This window comes from Echeneis naucrates, chromosome 6, assembly GCF_900963305.1.
Source record: "Echeneis naucrates chromosome 6, fEcheNa1.1, whole genome shotgun sequence".
NCBI classification, from domain to species: Eukaryota; Metazoa; Chordata; class Actinopteri; order Carangiformes; family Echeneidae; genus Echeneis; species Echeneis naucrates.
In genome coordinates, this window is record NC_042516.1 from 24250136 (window position 1) to 24274554 (window position 24419).

The window sequence follows — 24419 nt, forward strand, 5'->3', positions numbered from 1 at the left end:
ACATTTACACAAAGTCAGGACGTTTGTTAAAACTTTCACAGCGACAACAATGTCGAAGAAATAAAAGAAGAAAACGTCTGATGGGGAGCATCAGTCTGCTCCAGATGTGGAGACTCATTGAGGTCAAAGGTCAGTCTGATGTGATGTCATGTTATTTACTGTTGATTCAGCAGCTAATTGACACAAAGTTAGTGTGTGTCACTGTGCGTGTGTGTGTAGTGTTACAGGGGACATAAATTAGCCTGTGTAAGCTAAGCTAGCTTTACTGCTAATGTTCATCTCATCTTTCCATGTTAATGACATTTAACATGTTGGATTGTGTGTTGTTGTCATGTTGTGCATGCTCTGCAGGCATCTCTTCTGTTCTTTTGTCCCGACTGTGGTGCCGTAGTGCTCTGGGACATGGGCCACTGACTCTCAGCTAGCTGTTGTGTTTTCTGAATTACCTGCAGCAGATGGACACACACAGACACACAGAAATGTTCCAGCTGTTTCATCTGTTTATTTTCTGGAAAATCAGTTGAGGATACAGTCTCTTTAAAAATGTCTCCTGTTAGCTTCAGAAGCTGCTCTGGTTTAAAACATGAGTATGTACAACGCTCCGTTCCCTCCTTATTAAAGTCCAAATAAAAATCTGATAACAAATTAATGATCCAAATACGAAGCGACAGACACAGACGCTCGACCGACAACATTAAAAATGACAAATGAATATTATACATCAATACAAATATGAAAAAAATATGAAATATGGCCTTTAACTGATCCCTAATCTGCACACACACTCACTGTCTATCTCGCTGGTCAACAGCTCCCCCTACTGGCAGGATCTGGAACTGAACGTTAACTCAATTAGTTTATTGAATTACAAGGCAAAACGCGCGCACACACACACACACACACACACACACACACACACACTGTTGTGACGACTTTTTAAATATTATCTTTGACCTTCTTGGCGCCTCAGCCTAGTTTGTTCTGATGTTCCTGTTTGAAACGTCTCACCGCTCCACCTCTGACTTCCTCACCCTTCAGACTCCGGAGCCACACGGATCTGTTTCCAGTGCAGCTTTGGAACATTTGAGGGATTTAATAGAAACCAGTTTCAGTTTTTTTTTTGTCCTGGTCCTGGCTCAGACCAGGTTTTTAACAGAGTTTGTTTTGAACCAGAGTCCTCGAACCTTCAGACAGGAAGTGGACTCTGCTGGTCTGGAAAGAACCATTAAATCCAGATTGAACCTGAACAAAGTCAGAACCGGTTTGTTTTTCTCGTAAACTGATCGGAGTCATGTGACCAACAACAAACAGATTGCATGACCTTTAAATCTGGACGGTTAACAAATGCAGCACAGTAAAATTTTCACCCAATAAACCCAACACTTCACCTCCTCCCTTTAATCTTCGACCTCTGACCCGGCACTAACTGGACCAGTCTCTGCTGAAACCTAAATCCTGACTTGACAGATCAAGCTGGTTTAATATAGTCTGAAGTGGCTGAAAATCCACCTGAGAGGCTTGTGAAGCTGGACCAGCACCTGAAGGGGGCGCAGTCAGACCTTCTGAACCCTCCTCCTCCTTCACCCGCTGAACCTTTAACGGCATCAAACCTTCCGTGGGCTCTGATCCAGATCCAAACCTTTCAGGCCTAAAACTCAAACTTTTGTTCGACAATTATTCATCTTCACGTCAGTTTGATTTTTCTAAAAATGTCTGTTCAGACTTCCTGAGACTTTACACCTTCTTTCCTGTTTTAAACATTAAAACAACCAATAAATGTGAGGCCTTCTTTTGTTTTGTTTGTTGGATCCTGAACTTTGAATGAAGCATGAGATGAAACTTTCCTTCACTTTCTAACAGAAATCTGAGGTGAAACTGATCCGGACCTGCGTCCATCTGAGGCGTCTGGAAACACGAGGCTCAGGTGGATGTGGGCGGGAAAAGCAGACGTTTCAAACCAACATGTATGTAAAAACTCACAGGAAACAAGCTGTTGTTCAAAAACTCTACGAGCTGATTTTGTTTCTTCTTCTCTCTTAAATATTCTGGTTTTCTTCTTTCAAGATAAATTATTTACAGATTAAAAAATAAAACTTCTTTAATATGAATCTTTTTTTAACCTTTGTTACACAAAAATATGTCACTATGCTCTGCTGTGAAACACGTGCAGGAAGTGCAGGCAGAGAGGGGGCGTGGCTGGGGACTGTCAATCACAGTGGCTGGGTTAAAGGGCAACGCCACCAAAAATTGCATCAGGGAAGTAACGATTGTCACACAAGTCTTTTTTTCTGTATATGAAACTGTGTGACTCACAAACAGGAAGTGACCATCTTTGAACCGTGTCACATGATGTCACATGACAACCTGAGAGATAATTCATGGAGCCTCCAGCTGGTTATTATGTTCTGTTCTTGATCAGAGCCTGGACAGTCCTGGTTCTGGTTCTGGTCCAGAAAATTTGATGGACTCCCATGAGCCCATTGGGTTAAATGTTAACTTGACGAAAGAGCTGAGTCACCCAGGACAGAGCTAACAGCTGCCAACATCTGGAAACAGCTGGACTTTTATGAGTTTGGATGAAGTGAACTTATTCTCATCGTTTCTCAAGAGACCCGAACATGACAGGGACCAGATCCTGGACCAGGATCAGAACTGTCTCAGTGCTGAACCTCGATGTGAACAGAAGATAATAACTGAGCACTGAAAATGTGAATTTTCAAGATTTTTTTTTTTTTTTAGATAAAGTGGCAACATGGATGTCTATTTTGGTGGAATGACCCTTTAAGATTCTGACCTGAAAGGACACTAAAGCTAAAAGCTTGAGGGGCAACTGAGCTGCTCAACACGAGGACACCGATGCAGATGTTCACTGTCAGGGTTCCTGCACTCGAGACACGAAGAAACTCTGAAGCTCCAAACATTCATGATGCATAATATTGAATTAGGAACGCAGCACTGCGGCAGCAGGCACACAGGGTAGGAACACACTGAGCTTCAGGTCCGAAACATCCTCTGAACATCTGACGACCAGAGCCAATCATGTACCAACAGAAAACTGTTCAGAGCCAAGCTTCAGACTGAGGTCACATCACTGAGCTGAAACCTTCGGATCAGATAGGGCACCTATTCTCACCTCCATGTGGTCTCTGATTCTAACTCAGCTCCAGGTAAACGTCTCAGAGGTCTCTGTCCAGAACCTGAGCCTTAAAACCAGCTGTCAGGACTTCTGGGAAACAATCTGCTGCATTGTTATTGGCCCATTCAGAGAACAGTCAGCCAATGAGAAGCCTCAGATCCTCTATTCTGACTACACAAATATAAACTGTGATGGAGATTCCACAGAAGATCAATTGATCAGAAATGAGTCGAAACAGCAGATCAGCTGTAAGGTGCCCTAAATGATCAGTGTGTTTTCAGCATTTAAAGCTATTTTAATTATTCAGAGCAACACGGTGACTATTGAACCTGAACATTGGCAGCACGTTGGGGGTTTTAAGCGCAGTAATCCTTCCTGAGGGGGCTTCATCCTAAAACCTTTGACCTTTCACTGATTACCAGACCAACTTGGCCTGAGGAGAATCTCTCTTTAAATATCTATAAATCTCTAAATGGCTAAAGTTCCTGTCAAAGTGGCTGATAGAGCAGAGGAAACCTCTGCCTGCTGGTTATTTTCTAACCTCATGGCAGTTTGGGGTAAAACAATCCGAACCAACCGCACGTGGTCTTTCCTGTGATGGCCGACATGGCTGCCGGGGTGAGCGGACAGGAAACAGTCAGAAAGCTCAAGAGAAGTTCTGTCAGGATGCATAATGCTTCTTCCAAGTGTTGCTGGTTTTTACAGACGGTGTTTTACACAAAGCCGACGTCACGTGAGCGTTTTATTCCTGCGTCTGCATCAACACGAGTGCATTTTTCATTAACATGCAGATAAGACTCGTACAAGCTAATGCCTAAAAAGAGAAGCGGCTTGTTTTTTCTTGACTTCAAGCATCGCAAGAGCATTTTCAGTTAAGTGCCTTTGACAGAAACGCTCCCCCTCCATCAGTCCATTCGGTCGGGTCCATCTCTCCAAAGTCCGTCACTGAGCGGCGAAGAGATTCCCGAGTTATGTCCAAAGCTCGTTCTGCAGACCGCCTGGTTGGGGGGAGTGGTGAGTGGGCGGCATATTTCCACCGCCGTCCGGGTGGCGGGGTCTCTTCACCCGATTCCCACCGAGCTCCTGGAGTGGAGGGATTGGCGGGGTCACTTCAACCGATCGGATCGGAAGGAGTCCTCCACAGCTGGGTCGGCGAGCATCAGGTCACCGTCCAGCATGTCCAGAGCCAGCGGGTCCATCCTCAGCGGGTCGTCCAAGGAGAACGGGTCCATCTCGAAGCCGGGGACATGGGACAGAGCACTGGCAATCTCTTTGGACAGACCCGGTGGAGAGTCTCCTGGACGGATGGACAGAAACGACAAACAGCAGCAGAATATCAGTAACAAACTGAACCGTTTGAAGTTCCATCGTCTGATCCGGCCCAGCTGCTCTGACCTGTCAGGATGATGTTGGGCACGTTGTGTCGTCCGTCCCCACTGCTGTAGTTCTGGTTCTGGTTGTTCAGGAGCTGCTGGTCTCCAGGATCCTGCAGGCCCAGGTGGGCCTGGGTGTTGGAGGGGAACTGGCTCTTGTCTGTGCTGCTGCAGCTCAGACTGCTGTGGTTCAGGCCGTCGGCTTGGCTCTCTGCCGTGAACTGAAACGGGAAGTGAATGTGAAGCTGAACAAACTAATAAGACAAACACTCATCGGTGTAGTTGGAAGATGAACCAAAGTAAACGCTAACTGTTCTGACTTCACCTTCATTTTCAGTTTGACTTCATTCCTGATTTATTCGTTCATTCTTTGACAATTTTTGTCATTCCATGTCTGTCACAGTTTCAGATTCAGGCTGGACAGAGACGACTGTTTTGTGTCATTTTGTTGGTGAGGGTTTCTGAGTGTGTGCGTCGGAGACGATACGTTAACATGGAGAGCTCCTGTTTCCTTAATGTGGAGGCAGTTTCACGTCCTTTACATCATTTTATTTCCTGCAGTAACTTCTTTACTAACTCTAACTGAAGATAGTTAGACGTGAGTGTAGCAGTGATACGAGGAATGATGTAAAAACGAGGGAAGAGTCCTGAGCCAAAGCTCCCTAACTGGACTCAAACCAGTTCACAGTAAACCGGGTCTCGGAGCTGCTGGTCCCACCAGAACCCCCCCAACACCTTCACAGGAGGACTCAGGCACCAAATAAGACCACATGTCCCCAAACAGGACGACCGATGTGTGGCCTCTGCACTACAGGTGTCACAGGGTAGTTCGCAGCTACCTGCTGGTTGCTTTTGCCGGTGAGCTGCAGACTCAGGTACGGGTCTTCTAGCAGAGAGTTCAACAAGGCATCCTGGGAAAAGAGAGAAGACAAGATTTGGTCACATGAAAGTGACTGCAAATCAGCGGAAGCTAGAAGTCACATTTTCCCAGTTGTATGTGGCAATGTTGTGGCGATATCTGTGCCAAGGCTGCCACTCAAGAAGCCCAGGCGCCTCTTCATATCTGAGCATTTATCAGCCAATCAAATGTCAGTCTTCTCACTTCCGCATTACATCACACACTGTGAGCAAACACTCCAAAGAGAACAATCGACCAGCTCTAACTTCTCACAACGATAATTGTTGAAGGTCAGTACAGTCAGTCCATGTCGTCTAAAGGTAGACCTCCATTCTAGAACGATCCAGTGAAAGTCTCAAAGCTCTCAGTCTGGATTCAGAAACCTTAAAACAAGCCGTCAGGGCGTCCTGAACTTTGTGAAGTCAAAACAAAGCAACACCTCTCCAGCTGAAGTCTGCTACATTTTTATTGGTTCACTCAGAAAATGATCAGCCAATCAGAAGGCAGGATTTTAGACCTTTAAACATAAGAACCTTTAAATACAAAACAGGGATCTTAAACATCTGCATAGATTTTTGCAGCAGCTGTGAATTCCAGCTAAAATGACGACGTAACACTGAGCATGAGCAGATGAATAAAAATCCACCAATCAGCTGAATCCAACAAAACAGTGTTTTTTAAGAGACCCAAACGGATCAAACTTGCTTGTTAATTAAAGCTGTTCAAATGAAGTTCAGAGGTTGGTTAAATGGATCTGGAGTCATTGCTGTTTCATCTGTCTTTAGGTTTTAACTTGCTGCTGTCCAGAGGCTGAAAATCCCAACCGACACTTAGACGATGTATCTTCAGCTAACAGTCACCTCAAAGTCACAATTATCAGCTCAAATTGCGTCAAAAATGCGCCGAAAAGGCAAACGGCAGACCATTCAACAGGGATATTCCTGCTTCTCAAAAGACGAACCCTTTGGTGTCATCGTCAGTAACCGTCACTCACGTTATAGAGGTCTGTGGTCAGGTTGTGGCTGATCTGCTGGAGCTGTGGGAAGCCGCCGCCAGCTCTCTGCTGTTCCGCCTGCTGCTCCGCTTCCTGTTTCACCTGACACTGAGAGGACGAGGAGCTCTGGACACACTGATCCAGCGTGCTCTCGCTCTTTAACAGCGGTGTGTTCGTTGTGTTCACGTGCGGTGCCATCTGCCTCTGTTGCTGCAGACAAACACAAACGATGATGATGTGAGCTGAGCGTGTCTTGGATATTTTATCTTTTATTGTGGATGAACGTACCGTTCCAAAGTGCTGCTGCATGTGCTGGTTGCGTAGGTTCTGCAGGTGGAGCTGCTGCTGCTGCTGCTGCTGTTGGGCGTTGGGCCTTGGCTGCTGGAGGCGGTGCAGCTGTTGGTGGTGGTGCTGCCCCAGTGGAGGAGGCTGCTGACCAGGCTGGGAGCCGGGCAGACCGTGGAGCGGTTGGTGCTGGTGGGACTGACTGAGCGGGTACGGAGGAAGTCTCTGGTCCAGGGGCAGTTTGCTGGTGTCCAGAGGAACGCCCTGCAGAGGAAGGTGAGATGTTAGCAACAGCTTCCAAATATCACATCATCTTCAGAGCTGTTATTCCTCCTGTTTCCTCCTTAAACACAACAGCTGATCTGTCCAAGCTGAAACTGAATTAAATTTTTAACTGATCACATCTGGATCAGTCTGACACATCTGATCAGTACCTGTTGGTACAGGTTGTTTGACCAGGTGAGATGACGCCCTGACAGAGAAAGTCTGATTTATGTTAAAGATTGTTCAGATGGCTAATTGATAAAAATACACCTGGACTTGACTGGGCTGGCTGCTGTGCTGTGAGGTGTGTGTTACCTGTGTGATGGAGGACAGCGTTGGGGAGATGGTCGGGGAGAACTGTTTGGAGTGATGCCTCCTGGACTCCCCTCCCAAGGGCAGAATGAGCGGGGACAGCTGGGCTCTTCTCCGTGGTGACGTGCTGAGTGATGCCTGACCCTGTCCGCCGAGCAACGGCGAGTAAGAGGAGGACGAGAGGGTGCCTGAACCGCCCAGCCCACCACTGTAGCTGGGGTTACTGCTGGACGCCGACTGGAGGGAGGAGTTGCTGAGGGAGGATGGCAGTGAGGGGGAGGAGCTGAGTGACGACTGCAGCGAAGGGTTGCTGAGTGACGAGTGCAGCGAGGCGGAGCTCAGAGAGTTGGAGAAGGAGTGGCTGCTGAGCGATGACTGGATGTTCGGGTTGCTTAGCGACGACTGAAGGGACGGGTTACTGAGCGTGCTCTGTAGAGATGCCAGGAGACCTGAGGAGGGACAAAGACACATCCTGAGCATCCAGGCTGAATCCTCTGATGTCATCAGTCTGAGCTGCTGCCTTTGGGTGGTCCAGTCTGTCAGTCACACAGTAGCCACGCCCCCTAACCTTTCCCTCTACATGTTGTATTGAAGACTGTAAACTGACTTTTTTTTTTACAACTCCAAATTGTAAGTCTGCTAACAATGTTTTGATGTTATTCTCAACAAAAAACTGTTTACCAATAAACATAGATTAAAAAAAAAAATAAATAAATCTGATTATGATGGAACAAAAGTTTGCAGCTTGTTGCTGCAGGAGCTGAACTCTTCTCTGCGGCCTCGGTTTAAAATAAGCTCCGCCCACAGGGAGATGACTGTTTTCCCGGAGCTGTTCCCAGATGATCAGCATAGATGAAAACATCAGCTCTGTCCCCAAACACACCCCTTCTTCTTTTGATATCCTCATTATGTCGACTCCATCCAGCTGTAGCTCTGTGTTTTGTGACCTGGATTTAGGGTGGGACCAGGACCGGGACCAGGACCGGGACCAGGACCGGGACTCAGCTACTCAGTTTAATTATAAGTCTGTAATTTCATCACCAACCCAGGAAGGGTGAAGAGTATCTGGGGAAAACTACAGGGGCATCTTTCCACATGACGATCATCCTACCACCTGCCCTCGACCCGTTCACACCTGTGACCCCATCAGGCTCCTTTAGGGGAGAAGAGCAGAAACCTCCTGCCAACATATGGAGCAGGTCCACACTAAAGTCACGGCAGTTTCTGAGTCTGTGACCTGAAAATTAAAGAGCTTTTTGATGTGTTCAATTAAACTGTTCAAACCTTAACGTTGACCACTGGATCTTTTCAGCCTTTGTGTTTCCACCTGGTTTACACACAACATGCTGATCCAGGTTCAGGTTTTTGTGTTGACATCAGCTTCCTTCTTGCAGTCTGCGCACTGACACTTTCCGTCTTCTCTACAACGCTCAACACAAACCTCTCTCTCAATGTATAAATTTAGAGCGCCGCCGACTGAACATCCCCCATGTTTCTTTTAGTCCGTTCTCACCCACAAACTTCCTCTGAAACGCATCAGAGGCACATCAGTCCCTTCACTGCAGCTTCAGCAACTGAGCAGCTCAGCCAAATGAAAAAGAAAACACTTCTGGTTAGTTTTCATGAATCACCTGAAGGAGTCACTGAGATCTCACTTCTGATCTGATGGTAAAATAAAAAAATAAAAAAAACTGTTTGACTACAACCTCAGACAAAACTGACCTGAAACAGGTTAAGACACTGAGCCAGACTGGACCAGACTGGGCCCACTTTGGTCTGTTCAATCAGAAGCTGTCAGTTCACACACACTCTCTTGCAGACTGTACAGACCTGGTGTGTGGTGGTGAAAGTTTCCGTTGCCTCCTGACGCGTTGGCAGTGTTGATGCCCAGCTGGGTAAGAGTGGAGGCCAAGTTCCCAGTGCTGCTTCCTCCACTCAGAGAGGAGGATCCTGGGAAGCCGGGCTCGTCCTGGTCCAGCGGCGTGGGCAGCGGGGAGGGAAAATGGAGACTGGATAGGTCGGGCAGCGAGCCGCCTGTGTTGAGAGCTGAGGGGACACCGTGAGCCGGCGTGGACGGCTGCTCCGGAGACGTAAAGATACTGAGAAGGACAGAAGAGGCAGATGAACTCCAGATCTCCATGGATATTAAACACAGCAGGGAACACGGGCTTATATGTGATGTCATTTCATGAACATGAAGTTTCCAGAGACATCACCTTCTGGAAACCAAAATTGACAAACTTTTTCACAAAGACACACACGCACCTTAATGATGCTCATTTAAAACTTGAACATCATGTTGTATTTCAGACTGAGACCATAAATTCATCAGGAAAACGTGTACTGAGGAGGAGGAGGGACATTTTCCCATAGACTTCAGTGGAGTCTGATGAAAGGCCACACCAAAGCTATGTAACATGTTTATCTGTAATTGTGTTCCGTTTTGTTAAAACTCACTTGATACCCGGAACTTCACAGGACTTGGGTCGGGACGTCAACAAAGGCAACTGGAGACAGAAAGATCAATCTGAGCATGAATAACTATGCTGAAAAAAACTGAAGGTGACAAAGGACATTTAACTTTAACCGTCCTAAAGCCACAGAAGTGTCTTCAGACTGTTGCTACTTTTTCTCCTTTAACTACAAAATGTTTTATCCAGACAGTCAGGAAAAGAGTGACTGACTGGATTCTCATGTTTTCGTAGACGTACCTTCTTGGTGTCCCAGGGTTTGAGCAGTTTCCCCTCGTCCAACACGTTCTCCTCAATGGGAGGAACTGGGTACGGAAACACTGAGGGACAAAACACCGTTTAAAGTTCAAGGTTTTAACTCTGGTCAGTCATTTAAAAATTTCAAGTAAAAATCATTTATATTCACAGTACAGTGAGCAAAGTGACGATAAGTTATTTTTTATAATTTCTTTGATTAATATTTCTCATAAAGAATCAGACAACAATTCAATAAATTTAACAAGACTGAAATGAGGTCTGATTATTTTCTCTATAAATAAAAGAGCTTATGTCTTAATATTAAGATTTAAAATATAACTCACTTCTTCTGCCCTCACCGTCACTTTGGCCTGGGGGAGACAGGGGGAGAGAGGAGCATACAAGTTACAGAGAGCACCTGAAGGCATCACAGCACTATCACCTCCCTTCAGGGACCTTCTATGAGACGGACAGATGTAGGTTCCTGCCTCCTGATTGGATGAGCATGCTTTTTGCTGGCTTTTGATTGGTCTGTGGAGTTTTTTTTTCCCCCCACCGAGTCAGGGATCAGTTTCTATGGAGGCTGTTTTGTTTCAATATTATTTGTGTGAACAGAATGACAATCGGTGTGTAAGTCTAAATAAAAAACTGTACACAGATATGGAGGATATAAAATGGATCAGCATCGAGACAAAGCTGATACACAGCAGCGTTGTGTTTCTCTAATTTAAGCTTTTGTTTGTAGTGTTTGTGCCTTAGTGTGTGTCAGTGTGTAACTGCAGTCTCACCGGAGCGCCTGGAGCTCTGGGGGGTGAAGGTGGGTCCTCCTGTGGTGAAGGGGTCTCCTGTGGGGGGGTTCATCACACTGGTGTGGAGGGCTGAGTCCGAGTTTGTCCTGAGGGACAACACATATACACACACGCACACACAACATGCAACACAACAGAAAACAAAAACAAAAAACGCACATACACAACAGAGACAGAAAGACAGAGACTCCGTTCTATCTTCAGGTAAAACAACATCACAAATAAAAACAGGCTGAAGACATTAAAGACGTTTTGTTTCATGAAATCAGAGTGTGCCAGAAAGTTTTTCAGCCTTGAAACAAACTGATTTTCGCATTTTAAAGTTAAACAGCACTTTGATCTGGAGACAGAGACTCCAGATGTTGGGACTAAAACCACAGCTGTTTCCCGTCGGACTGTCAGACTGAGTCAGGACGTGATGGGGTCGACTCGGGTTCAGATTCAGGGCCTTTACAGAAATATGTCCGATCAAAGTGAGAATGAGAGACAAGGAAGAAGGAAACGGATGAGGAAGGAAAAGGCAGAGGAAAGGAGGGAGGACGGGTTGAAAGGCAGAAAACGTGGCAATCTTTTAATCGAGAAAAGACGTAAAATAAGATCCAACGTTTCTACTCTGGAGGGAAGAGGAAGGGAGGAGAGAAAAGGAAGACAAGGATGAGGAGGATTCACCTGTTGAGTGCAGTGGTGGGGAGACGAAACAACTGGCTTTTATCCCCGGGGAAGTTTCCGGACCAATTCCTTTTCGTGATCGACAAGAACAAAAAGTTAGAAGTTTTTCCTCCACCGAGCAAGAACATCAAGAAGAGAACAAAAAAAAGAAGAAGAAGAAGAAGAAGAGAGTGGCCTCTGAAAGCTAACACAAGCGAAGGAAGGAGGCAGCGAGCGAAGGTCAGAGGGAGGCTGGCGAGTCGCCTGACAAGACACTTGAAGGATGTTGAGGCTCCAGAACAGTTTGTGTTCGTGCAGCAAATATTTTAATGCCTCAACGTTAAAAACACAGATACACAGGAAGCTAATATTGTATTGAATGAACAAAGGAGACACACAATTGTACATGGAGTGTTATGATGTCACAATGACATCATAACATTTTCTCTGCCAGACCAGGTATTATAATACATTCTCAAAGTGGAAGAGGATCCTTTGGATGCTTTAGCTCTCTGTGACACAACAACAGAACATTTGATTGTGCTTAATTACAAACAATGTAATAAAATATTTAAAAGCCAGATTCTGGTCTGAACTGACGGTAACAGCAGCAGAAAAAGGACAGTGAGTGTGATTCTCTTTAATTGGAGGACAGAGGCCTCATTGATGAGTGACACTAAAAACATCTTCTCTCATTTTAAGCTTTTTAAGTAAAACAAATGTTTTATTGGTTGCTGATCGTTATCACTTGGTCTCAGTGAAGATTGTTTCTCTGGAATTTTTCCTGCTTCCATTGAAAGGACTTTATTTATTACTGTGCAAAGTCATTTCCTGTGTTTTACAGGTTCATTAAGTTGAAGTGAGAATCCTTCGTTTTTTTCTCCATCATATTTTATGGCTGTCATGGGATGGACATAATGGGTTTGTTCTTTTCAGGACATTCAGAAAACTATAGAGTAACTCCAGGCTTTTAGTTAGCGCAGAAAATCTCCATCCTGCTGAGCTGCAGTCACAATTGGATTTGTTAAATTTTTCACCAAAAACCTCCAAACTGGCTCAATCAAGCTTGAAAGGTTGAATAGAATCAACCTTCACTTGTCACGACTTTAGGAAACCACCTCTACCTAAGAAATGAAGGATCCTGCAGGGCGCAACCTAACCCAGGATTCGTTACACACACAAAGTACACCAACAGACACTTAAAAGTCAGGTTTGGGAATCAGCAAACGGTAGAAAGCAAACCGTCTCAAACAGCAGAACGTTGGCTGAGCCACACGCTCCATACGGACTGGAAATCAGGCAGATTCAGGTCTACGTGAACATCAGACAAGAATGTGACAGCAAGCTTTCCACATTTTCTCTCAAACCTTCAAGAAAGCTCAAAGTTTGGAAACGTTCCAGCTGCGGGTTGGCATCCAGATAAAATTGGAGACATTGAATTGGAACAACCTTCACTTGTCTGATTTTAGCAAACGGCTGGAGGTTATTTTGGAGCTGTGTTACGTTGTGTAGTGTTATGCTGTGTTGCGTTGTGTTGAGGACCATCTGTGACTGTAGACCGAGGCCAGTCTCACTCTGAAGGGTAGTTGTTGTCTTGTTAGGAGAAAATCAGAAGGAACGCAGGCAAAAATGAGATGACTGCAACGTTGCAGAAAAGAAGAAGAAGCCAAAAGAGGAAAAAAAGATTCCTAGAGGAACAAAGAGCAAAAAAAAAAAAAAAAAGAAGTAAAGAAAGAAGTGAGGGCTCTTTAAAACCAAGTCAGGTTTGAAGAGACGGCATCGAAAGTCAACTCCTGTTAGTTAAAATGTTAGTGGAGAAATGAACTGGAGCTGCAGCCTCAGTGTCACCTCCTGTGACCCAGATCGGGGGTTTCCTTAGGCAGACTCGGTCAAGGGTCGGGGGGGCAGCCCTGTCCTGCTCAAGGACACATCAGCAGGAGGAAGGAAACCTGAGCTGAAGGACAGTCGGTCTGGTGACTCACCTCAGGTCCACGTTTTAGCTCAAACATCTAAAATTACTTTGGAATCTTCGATTAAAATAATCTCATGATAAACGTGCCAATAAACCCTGTGAGTTTATTTTCATTTTGAATTTAAGGCAGCTTGGGTTATTCTTTGGGGCCTTTGTGCTTTTATTTGATAGTATAGAAGGTCAAACTTATGGGCCTCGAACCCTGAGCCTATAGAGTGCCTAATAACACATTAGCAACTGTTATTTTGTTCATCAAGAACAGTTGAATTATTCTTACCGAATTAATCATAATTTAAATAACAATTCTACCCATTTAATGTGAGTTTCCTTTGTGAGTCCAGCTCACACTCAACAACATGAAAGTATTAAATATAGAAATACAGAGCTGGATAATGAGCTAAATGTTTTTCCAGTTAATTCTATTCTTTTTTGAAAATGTCATCTGTGGAAATATTTCTATATTTTCCTTGAAGTATAAAAACAAAGTACTTTTTTGGTCTGGACTATCTAATTGGTAGTAAATAACCTGAGTGGTGTCTCATCCTTCACAGGCTCTAACCCTTTTCCGGGGAAACTGAGGATCCAACAGATGGATGATTCCCAGCATGTCCCAAGATTCACTGTGTACCAGTAATAAAAAATTACATGGCAGTAAAAAACACAGACAGGCTTTTAAATGATAAATAAGGAGTTTGGTTCCAGCTAATGGTACGACTGTTTAAACAGCTGCACTTTGACGCAACTTTAACAGCTGATGAGGACCAGACCTTGGTAGACCAAGTCCTCGGTAAGATGTAGTTTCTGAACCAGCACACAGACTAGCAGCCTGGATGGAGTCTGATCATCTGCATCAACACTAAGATCTGTGGATATTTTAAAGGACCGCTCATCTTTGAGATGCTGACTGAGGTTTGTTCGTCTTTTCTTCAACTCGTTTGTGTTCTTAAGGTGAGACTGAGGCTTCAGAGGCTCGGGAGCACAGGGAGGTTTGGAAATAACAAACAAGCATCCCTGCAGACACACACGTCTCCATGGAGACAGACAAAGGCGACAGGGGTAACGGACAGTACCTTCTCCAGCTGGGGTCGGGGGGCGGGGACAGGTAGGCGGAGTTATATGGTGAGCTGTCAACCTGAGGAGACGACAGGTTAAGGAAACCAACATGAGCCTAACTTCCCTCCTCCTGTTTCTCTGTCACACTTTTTTGAACGTTTTTTTCTGCTTATATAAAATGAGTTGTTACTGAGCCACTGAATGAAACTTCACTTTTCTTTTTGAGAAACAAAGACAGAAGCTCACCAACTCAAACATGCGAGGAACTTCTTCAAATTTTTACCTGGAAAATAAGGAAAGGTTTTCTGAGCTACTATTCCCTATTACAGTCAACAAAACTCAGTCACTCAGTCACTGACAGAATCAGCTGAGGTTGAGTTGATCCTAATGTTTATGTCTGATTGGTTCAGAGCGAAGTCAGAAAACAGACTAAAGGATACTTGTCGGCTGCGGTACGGCCGGACTGGAGACATGAACCGTCGATCCCTCTGGACGCGCTCCACCAGACCATGATGTCGAGTTGACCGGTTGGACTCCAGGGTGGAGGGGAAGGAGCCCTGAGAAGACACGAAGAAGGAGAAACACCTTCATTTAATGTCTCTAATGCCGTTCAGCGGAGCGATGAAGAGCCAAACAGGAAAGTGGAAAAAGTGGCGACCTGCCGTAAAATCAAATGCAGCTGTTGACTCTGACAGGGATTTTAAAAATAAAGAGCTGGTTTGTATCAGATGTCTTTGTAGACTGGCTACATGGGCATTAGAGAGTCATTAATATTCTGGGGTGTTCAGAGAAGAATACACAACTGCTGCTCATGTGATTCACTCAGACTAAACACTGGGAAAATATGGAGACAGTTGACAGACTCCCCATCAGAGCTGGTCAGGTCCAAACTGGAGCTTCAGACCGACGGTGACATCATGGAAGGTCCACACTCCACTGTGAATAACAATTTGGACTGAGTTCTTTTTAATTTAACTTGAGGTTTAATGTCTTCTTTTTGTTTTTTTGGTGCCACGATTGTTTCTGTCGGTACCACTAAAGGTTCTCCTGGTCACACCAATCTCACTGTGACTGATCTGATAAGACTTATTCGACAGCAGCTATATCTACAACCACCGCTGCTCTGTCAACAAGAACCACTGTAACATCTGCCAGCACCAAGAAGAATAACTGATGGAGCAAAAAAAACAAATGTAATTGTCAAGACAGAGTGAGTTGTGTGTTGGTTTTGTGCAGTCAAAGTCTGCTGTGTCACCACCGCCTGCAGCTTTCGGCTCATCACTCTGACTCATCAGTGTTTCCCATCAGCTCTGCAGAGGACTCATGTTGCAGTGGAAGTTTCTCAACATTATCATCATCCCTCGTCCTCAGACGGATTTATTTTCTAGCTCATCCAAGCAGGGGAGTTTGGTAGTTCGATGTCTCCACAGTGTTTTATAGTGTTTCTTCCAGGATTTTGCCATTCTCCAAGTAAATAATCTATGAAAAAACGCTGTTAAAGGAGCAGGACCTGGAGAAATTGTCCAGGTGTTGGCTTTTGATCAGCACATGAATGCAACATTCCAATTTCAAATAAAACAGAACCTGTGTGGAAATCCTGGACAGTCCCTCCAACAACTTTCAGCCAAATGCATTTTTTAGGGGTGATCACTGGCAGGAAGTTCAGAGTCACACTTTCACTGTAAAGTTAAGGAAGATGAAAAGTACGTGTGAACCAGTTGAGGTGGCAAAAGGATTTGAGGAGCAGGAGGTTCACCTGGAAGTCCTGAGGAGTCCTGCCGATCTGGTTGACGTTGGGTAACGAGCCACCGTAGTATGGGCCCTGACTTCGGGCAAGACGGAGCTTCTGAGCCTGAAGCTGAAACAGGAGGAGAAAATAATCAGTTATAAAACAAAAACCTTCAAAGTAACTCCACCATGAAGCCTTTAAAAAGGCAAAATGATCCCACAGCTGGGATAATCGGACGACTGGAGACGACACACTCAGCTACTGTTTGAAAATGAGTCAACATCAGAGAGTGAAGACTTAATTGATTTACATTTGCTTTATTCTATTGAGTTTACGGGACAATGTATACATATATTAAATCATTTTCATAAAACTCAGTGTGTGAAATGTAAAAGAACAAAAGGAAAAATAAATTTTCTGGATGGAAAAAATTTTTTGGTGAGTTTACAAATAAATTTTTCAACCCTAACCCTATCATTATTTTTTTTTTTTTTTTACAGATTCAGACACAGATTATTGATCTGTTGAACAAATTTATCTCCATAAGAAACAAAAAAATGTGGAAAACCTCATCATTCTTGTTTCCACTGATCAAGTGATGATCTAAATAAACATTTGTGTTAAATTTCATGATAAGATTAGCTTTAAAAAGTGTACAATATTTATGATAAAATCAGATACTGGGCCGTTTCCTCCAGATGCATGAACTGTGTTCAGATTGTGTGTCTATGTCTGACTTCCTGTATGTTTTAATATGTTTTACATTCCTGAAAAACTGCTTCAGAAGCTAACTAAGCTTTTAGAGTCAAACGTCTCTGAGAGCAGAAGGAAAACAGTTCACCTGCAGACTTAAGTCATCTCCTCCGGGTGTAAATGATTCTCCTCAATTTAATTCCCTTTTTACCAGCAGCCCGTCATCAGTGACGGCAGTCAACGATTCAACACACAGACCACACGACACACTCCATAACTCACAACAGCCAAGTCCAATAAGACAGAGCAGGGATGACACTGGGGGTCAGAGGTCACAGCGCCATAACAATAACCAGCAATTATCAGCTTGGTCCACTGTCGACCTTTGGCAGGTAGAAAAAACCAACAGAGCTCTGGAAACTGACAACTGCAAAGTTGTGCTACTGACTTCTGACAACACACCAAGCAACAACTGTACAATGAAGCAGCTTCATCCAAACACTTTGGTTTATACTGAAGGTCCACAGAGTCTACAGGTACGCCTCCGTGTGGTCTTTGATTATAAATCAGGTCCAGGTTCTACATAGATCCAGTCAAAGTATCAAAGGTCTCAATCCCAGTCTGGATTCAGAAACTGAAGCTTTGAAACCAGCCGTTGGAACCTCTGGGACTATATGATGTCACAACCAACCAGGTGCCGCCCACATCCACGTCTGAAAGAAGAACATCCTCGCTTCTGATTGGCTCAATGCCCTGCTGTTATGAGAGATACAGAGGAAAGTTAACTGGGACCCTTTAAAGTAAAATGATGGCAGTTTACTGGAGTAAAATATGAGCCTTTAAATTACGGGCCATTAACCTCAGCCTGAAGCAGATTCTCTTTTAAATAAAACTAGAAATGGACTGAAAACTTGAAACAGAAGAGAAACTGTTGAAGTTTGCAAACTCATTAACACACACACAGTTTCTTGATGAACTCGTTCCCTCCACTCTATCATGTCCTTGCTCTCTATCTGTCCATGTCCTTGGCTGCTTGGCAGAACTAAGAGTCATATCAACAGCTTTGTTTCAAAGCACTTAATGCAGCAGGAATCATAAAAGCCTCTGTGTCCGAGTCCTGCACCTGCCAGTGAAGTAATCATTGTCTGGAGAGGAGAATCATTCCCAAAGTAAACTGACCGACGAGCGTGGAGGTTCAGCCACGATCCAGTTCAGGTTTAATCTTTGTCCTCTGGAGAGCTGCTCTCAGAGAAAATGCCAGCTCAGCATTGATCTGACGGAAATGACTGACAAATCTGAGTCATTACTGAAGAACGTCATCATACAGACTGTAAAGTGACAGCCAGAGAATGTCATCAAGTTACAGGGTCAATGCAGGAAGTCAGTCTGCACTTAACTGACCTTCTTTTAGGTTTTATATGACCTTTCATCCAAACACAGTACAATTGTCAGTACAGACGATGTGTGAAGTCTACACTCAAACGTGTGCATTAACAGGCAATCACCAGGCATGCTGCAAGTATCAAACCTAGTGTGTCCAAAAAAACAATGAAAGTTCACGATGCAGCATTAAATCAATGTAAGAATATTCTGAAAAAACTTTGATCTTATTAACAAAGATCAGTTCCCCAGAAGATCAACTACATAAAATAGATCACTGAAATCTATCCAGTTCTTTAAACTGCAAAAGCTTCTTAAAGGTCAGTATGGTCTATATGTGTCTTCTACTGGAGGTCAAAACTTAAAATGAGTTGAAATATGTAGCTTCGCTTCAGTTTAAAGGAAAATATGGACCTTTAAATAAAAAGGTTCAATCTGCCGCAGAGGTGAGGTGGTGAACACTGAGCTTTTTTCCTTCGGTACAAAAACAAAACTGACAGTGACTCATACAAACGCAGCAAGCAAACACCGACAGTAACCACTGTTTGCAAACAGCAACACAATACTTTCAGTGTGACAAACACAAAACGACTAATTATTCATCTACAATGAGACCACAGCTCAGTCTCTGGAGGACAAGCTACAATCCCTCAGAAACCAGATTCACAAAGTCAATCCATAAAATGTTTCTAATCAAAATTTGAACAAGTCTCAACAAAAATACACATCAGACAAATAAGTATCAACACAAACCATGTGGATGAAATGAAAAGGAAACAACCTTTACTGTCAGCAGTCCATGTGGAAGCAGTAATTTGTTCATATTAATTTTGACATGGGCAGCACGGTGTCACAGTGGTTCTCTCTGCAGGTCCTGGTTGGGTTCATCAGTGACTCTAAACTGTCCGTAGGTCTGTCTGTCTCTGTGATGGACTGGGATTGGCTCCAGAACCCCCCGTGACCCGGGAAAACAGATCAGAGGAAGAAGATGGATGGATGAATGAATAATTTTGACATTTGTCACCCAAATCAGGCAGCTTATTTTTTTGAGAAAGAGTGAGGGGAGGATCTAAAGAACAACCTTTAAAAAAATGATCATGTTGTATTTCAGACCGAGGCCATAAAGTCATCAGAAAAACATTTACTGAAGAGGAGGAGGAGGGACATTTTCCCATAGAATTCAATGTCTACGAGGATGTATTGTCTTAAAATGGACTTAGAGTTTGTTCACTGACTAAAACCTGTCTCAAGTAAAAGCAGCATCTTTAACTCCTGTGAAACCAACTCTGACTAATAAAGTTATATACAGAGTTAGAATAAAGTTTGATTCCAAATTAAAATCAAATGTAACCACAGGGTGGGGCTCTGCTATCATCCATCACCAACAGGATTTCCTCCTCTCTGGGATATCAGCCTCATTGTTACTGGATTTTACAAATCAATAACTGATGTGATCAGAACGTAGAAACCTGTAACAACACAAATGTATGATATCTGAATTAAAAACAAACAAAAACAACAATTTAAATTGGACTTTTCTGATTCAATTATTTCTTGTTTTTATAATCGTTAACTGAGTTACAGAGAACATGAAAGTCAAATCACCAATAATTTATTTATTTGTTTATTTATTCATCTATCAGGTGTGATTTGAGTTTTATCTCCAGTTGACTGCTGAAAGTGAAGGTTTTTTCCTTTTCATTTAGATCAACGCTTGAAGACTCTTGGTCTTTAAACCTGGTTTGGCTTGTTTACCTTGAAACTTCATCCTAGCCTATTCTAGATTGTATAGAAGTCTATGGGAAAATGTCCTTCCTCCTCAGTAAACATTTCCTGATGAGTTTATGGTCTCAGTCTGAAATACAACATGATGTTCAGGAGTTAGGGGGCGAGTGACTGACTGAGTGGACCACCCAATCTCCTCCTCCTTTCTTGGTTGTGACAGTTCTATCATTTCACGTAGTTCTCACTTTCATCCTCAAGGTTAGTGTTTTTTTGTGCTGCTGTATTATTTTTCTACCTGCAGAGGATCCCACTGGTGGATTTGCTAGACAAGGAGGAAACATTCAGAGGAGCTTTAAAGTGGGACAGACTAATTGCAACCATCAGTCCTTGAATGCAGCTTCGGACTGAAGACCTTCAGGTTTCGACTGGTGAAAATGGTTTGCAGTTGCAGTCTTGTTATGATTCGTCCTGACGGAGTGTGGTGATGCTCACACACACTGAAAATGCCGTCTGTGATGGTTCCATCTGACAGAAACTGCATATCAACATCGAACAGCTTCAACAAGGAGCTTCTGCAGCCACCAACACACACCCTAATGCTACCAGCTGATTGGACCATCCACATACTGCAGCCACCCCTGTGTGTGTGTGTGTGTGTGTGTGTGTGTGTGTGACAGAAAGACACCGGGCCAAGACAGATTCTCAGAAAAGACAAAACTCTACAGGGTGGTACTGTTGGTAGACTGAGGAGGAGGAGGTGGAGACAGAGCAGGAAGAAGAGGAGGTATATATAGATAGATACATATAACTTTATTAATCCCCGTGGGGAAATTCACCTAGTCAGCAGCTCATCAAAATAAAAACTAAAATAAAAAATACATTATCCATTCAAAATATAAAAAGCAAAAACATTATCCAGTCAGCAGCGGTTGAAATCTCCAGATATTAATACAAATACCTCAGAATGTTTAGTCTGTGTCCTGGAGAACTTCACATGGAACTTCAGCAGTTGACTTTGGTGGAATGTATACAAGTATTGTTATAATATGACTGAATTCTCTCTTGGTACATCGTATGATCTCATACCAGCTGCCAATAATTCAGTATCTGGACAGCAAATCTTCTCCTTGACAGTAATAGCCAGTCCTCCTCCTTTCTCTGTCCATCTGTATGAGAGTGAAGCCAGGTAGTTCCATACAGGAATCAGAGATGTTTTGATTCAACCAGGTTTCAGAGGTGGTGTGATGATCATCATTACACTGAACCTCAGATAAGACAGTGACTATCATGACATCATTAATCAATCTAATTACTCAATTAATGGTGTAACTAATCAGTGTTAATTGATCTAACAACTAAAAAAGCAAAAACAGTTTCCCACAATGCAACCTGTTGTCTCCATTTTAAAAGCTGGAACCAGGAAGTCGCTTTTAAACATGATTAAAACAACTGATTAATTTTCTTTTGTTTGTAAAATCAAGTCAAAGTTGCAGCTCTAATAGTTATTTATTTATGAAGGATGTGATGATTTATTTAGTCATTAATTCCATATATAGATAAATTGTGAAAAATAAGGCCAGATGCATCAGCATCATTCTGAGTCAGGAAAAAAAACTTGGAAACAGCTGGATCAATGACTCACTTTAATGGCCGACTATATTTGTATGAAACTTGATTTCATTTACAAACTTCAGTTTTCGCCACACTCTGCCTCTAAACCTGGACCTGGACTCTGGGCGTGTAAAGAGTAGCCAAGTCAGGCCGAACAGCCGGAAACCTTCATCATATCTAATGATCATCTGGGGTGACTCAAAAGGCAGAGTGTATTGAAGTCTCTGGGAAACTTTCCCTACTTCTCCCTTGATTTATTAACTCCATAAATGTGTTTCTAATGAGTTCATTGTCCAAGCTTTTAAAATCAGCCCTAGAACAAGTTTTTATCTAGATAATAAACAAAAATTGAATGTGTGCTTTTAGTTCTTGTTTTCTGGGGGTTCCCTCCCCGATTACAGAGAACAGAATCTGAGCGGAGTCAGAGAGAACCAGCTGAGGTTGAACTGATAATGAATATGTGGACATTGTGAGGCAGAAACTGGTGCATCAGTTTGTGTGAATTTCTGTTTCTGTTTCATTTTTTCTTCCTCATCACAGACAGTTCAGGATTTATGAGTAAAACAATAACTTACATAATTTCCTTCACACTGCTACCCAGAAACGGATTAAGCGGTTGCAGATGAATGAATGAATGAATTTCCTTCACACTCAGATCACAAACCTTTTAGAGAAAGACCTCAGCGCTGTGGTGAACTGAGTGTATGCAGCACTGAAGACTCAGGACTGATGCTACTTTAACGAGGTTCATCCCTTATTGGCCATGCCTGTCCAGCCCTACCTGGCTTCAGCTTTACTCTGCAGTAATTTAATAACATGCTTTAATTTAGGAAAACGGATCAAGTAAATTAATGACGGTCTCGAACTGGATTGGATGTATAGCTCTCATCTTGTGCTTTGGTACTGTGACACAAGAAATCAACTTTATCCTTATCCAAGAGTCTGGTGATTATTTCTTTGATTCGTTTGTTTGTTCGATAAAAAGTCAGATAAGAGTGAAAAATGCCCCACAGAACGTATTCAAACAGCTGGTTGTAACAACTCTGAGGCCAAAAACCTTCAGTTTGCTTTCAGATAATTCAGATTTCAGATAAGAAAAAAGGACAAGTTTGACTTGTTTGCATTGAAAAAACTACTAAAATTATGACTTAATCATTAAAACAGGAAGAATAAACATAGTAATATCCATCTTTTGCTTATGTTTGCACACAGCTCTCAACAGTAGCAGGAGGATTCTGTCTGTTGTCTGTGCAGTAAAAACACCATCTCCTGAAGCCAACTGTGTTTGCCAGCAGGTAATCACAGAGCTGAATTAAACACAGGCTGCCATTGGTCCTTCAGTTCACCTGTGGACAAGCAACGCTGCACCTGAGCATCCCCCTGAATACACAACGCCCCGCTGCACGGTTAGGTAAAACTTTTCAACAACTTACTCTTTAAAATGCACAAAACTATTAAAATTAATTCAAAGAAACATCTGCCACAAGAAGTCTAAACCAAATTTAAGCACCTATGGAAATGTTGGGTTGAGTTTGTGTCATCACTTAGATCAGACTTTGTACAGTAAAAGTGTTTATCCTTTAAATTTAATGAGTTCATTTGATGGTCATCAGCAGAAACAGAGAGAGAAGACAAGGTGAGAAAGCTTCTTCTGTTTTATAGAAGACTTCAACAATCATGTATTCTGATCTTAAAAGGTTGATAACAGAAAAACTGAGACTGGGGGGTAAACACTGACACACACCCAGCCAACATCCCAACAATGTCAACACAACATCTTTGTCTTTGTTGGTCACATCACACCTGATCTGACTGCAGCGGAGTTAACACGCTCCAAACTCCGCTGAAAAAACCTCATCGTTTCAACTCAGCACTCTCCGGAAGCGAGTCAAGCAGATAACTCACGGATTGAACCCCACAAAGCACGACGTTTGGGTCTGTTCTCCCCATCGGGATTAAAGACCACAGCTGATACACATTTTCATTCTGTCTAATTATTTCTGATTATTTCGTTTCCAGTAAAACAGGCGCACTCATTTTAGCAAACGTAAGCTGTGTCTGCTTTGAAGTTAGCAGCTATTGAGTGTTTCAAATAAGAGCCGAACGTATCAGCGGGACATCCCGATTTCAGAAAAGTGTTAGATTCTGCTGTAATATGTCAATAAACCGGTTAAATCAGGTAATGGCCCCCAGAAGTGACAGATTTTTGAACGGGCTTTGGCGTGGAGCTAACGCGTTGACAGCGACGTTCGCGTAACATAGTAAACAAGTCAAAGTTAGCCGCGGCGGCTAATGCTAACGGCGCCAGCGTCGTATCGGAAATGGACACCGAGAGCCGACAGCCTTCCCCGCAGACTCTCTCCCCCCGGCCGGACCTCAGGACCGGCTCCCCTCCGGCCGAACTGAGCCACCGCAGCGTCCACTTGGAGCAGAGCGACCCGGAGGACAGCGCTATCTCCGAGCCCGACGAGCCCGGGCAAGGCCTGCGTTCCTCCGGGCAGCTCCGCTCCTCCTGCCGCCGTCTCAGACTCACCCTGGTCGAGGTGATGTCCATCATGACCTCCTGGAAGGCGGCCGTCTCCTCGGCCTGCCGCTGGGTGTGCAGCGCTATCTTCTCGCTAAACTTTCGGGGGTTGGAAGCCCCGGACCCGCTGCCCGAGGCGGGTCCGGGTCCGGGTCCGGGTCCACAGCCGCCTGTTCCCGTCGCAGACATCTTCACCGAGCGGACGGGACGACCTGACGTAGTGGAACGATTTTCCCCGAAGAGGCGCCGAGAAGAGACGAACTCTCACTCCGCTCCTTTCCTGCCGCGGCCTGTCGGTCCGCTCC

The 24419-nt window shown here is 43.8% G+C and overlaps 1 protein-coding gene across 2 annotated transcripts; it reads right to left on the reverse strand.

Moving 5' to 3' along the window:
• Positions 1–1087: 1087 nt before the first annotated feature.
• Positions 1088–24335, reverse strand: LOC115045062 (CREB-regulated transcription coactivator 2). Of its 2 annotated transcripts, XM_029504542.1 has the most exons (16): positions 24124–24303; positions 16209–16310; positions 14893–15009; positions 14470–14531; positions 11449–11517; positions 10759–10865; positions 10315–10341; positions 9974–10053; positions 9720–9769; positions 9093–9361; positions 7266–7711; positions 6690–6950; positions 6402–6611; positions 5349–5420; positions 4532–4730; positions 1088–4433 (listed from the first exon to the last, which is right to left on the reverse strand). In XM_029504542.1, exons 1-16 carry the CDS (start codon positions 24301–24303, stop codon positions 4243–4245), a joined length of 2442 nt encoding a protein of 813 aa, XP_029360402.1. In that variant the 3' UTR covers positions 1088–4242. The 2 variants fall into 2 exon arrangements, with proteins under 2 accessions (XP_029360402.1, XP_029360403.1); XM_029504543.1 differs by lacking the exon at positions 11449–11517 and having other exon boundaries at positions 24124–24335.
• Positions 24336–24419: the final 84 nt, after the last annotated feature.

Coding starts and splice junctions, on each gene's coding strand:
- LOC115045062 (XM_029504542.1), bottom strand. CDS start 24,303: ATGTCTGCGACGGGAACAGGCGGCTGTGGACCCGGACCCGGACCCGGA. Junction 9,770..9,973: donor AACCCTGGGACACCAAGAAG/GTACGTCTACGA, acceptor TTCTGTCTCCAG/TTGCCTTTGTTGACGTCCCG. Junction 4,731..5,348: donor CCGGCAAAAGCAACCAGCAG/GTAGCTGCGAAC, acceptor TTCCCGTTTCAG/TTCACGGCAGAGAGCCAAGC.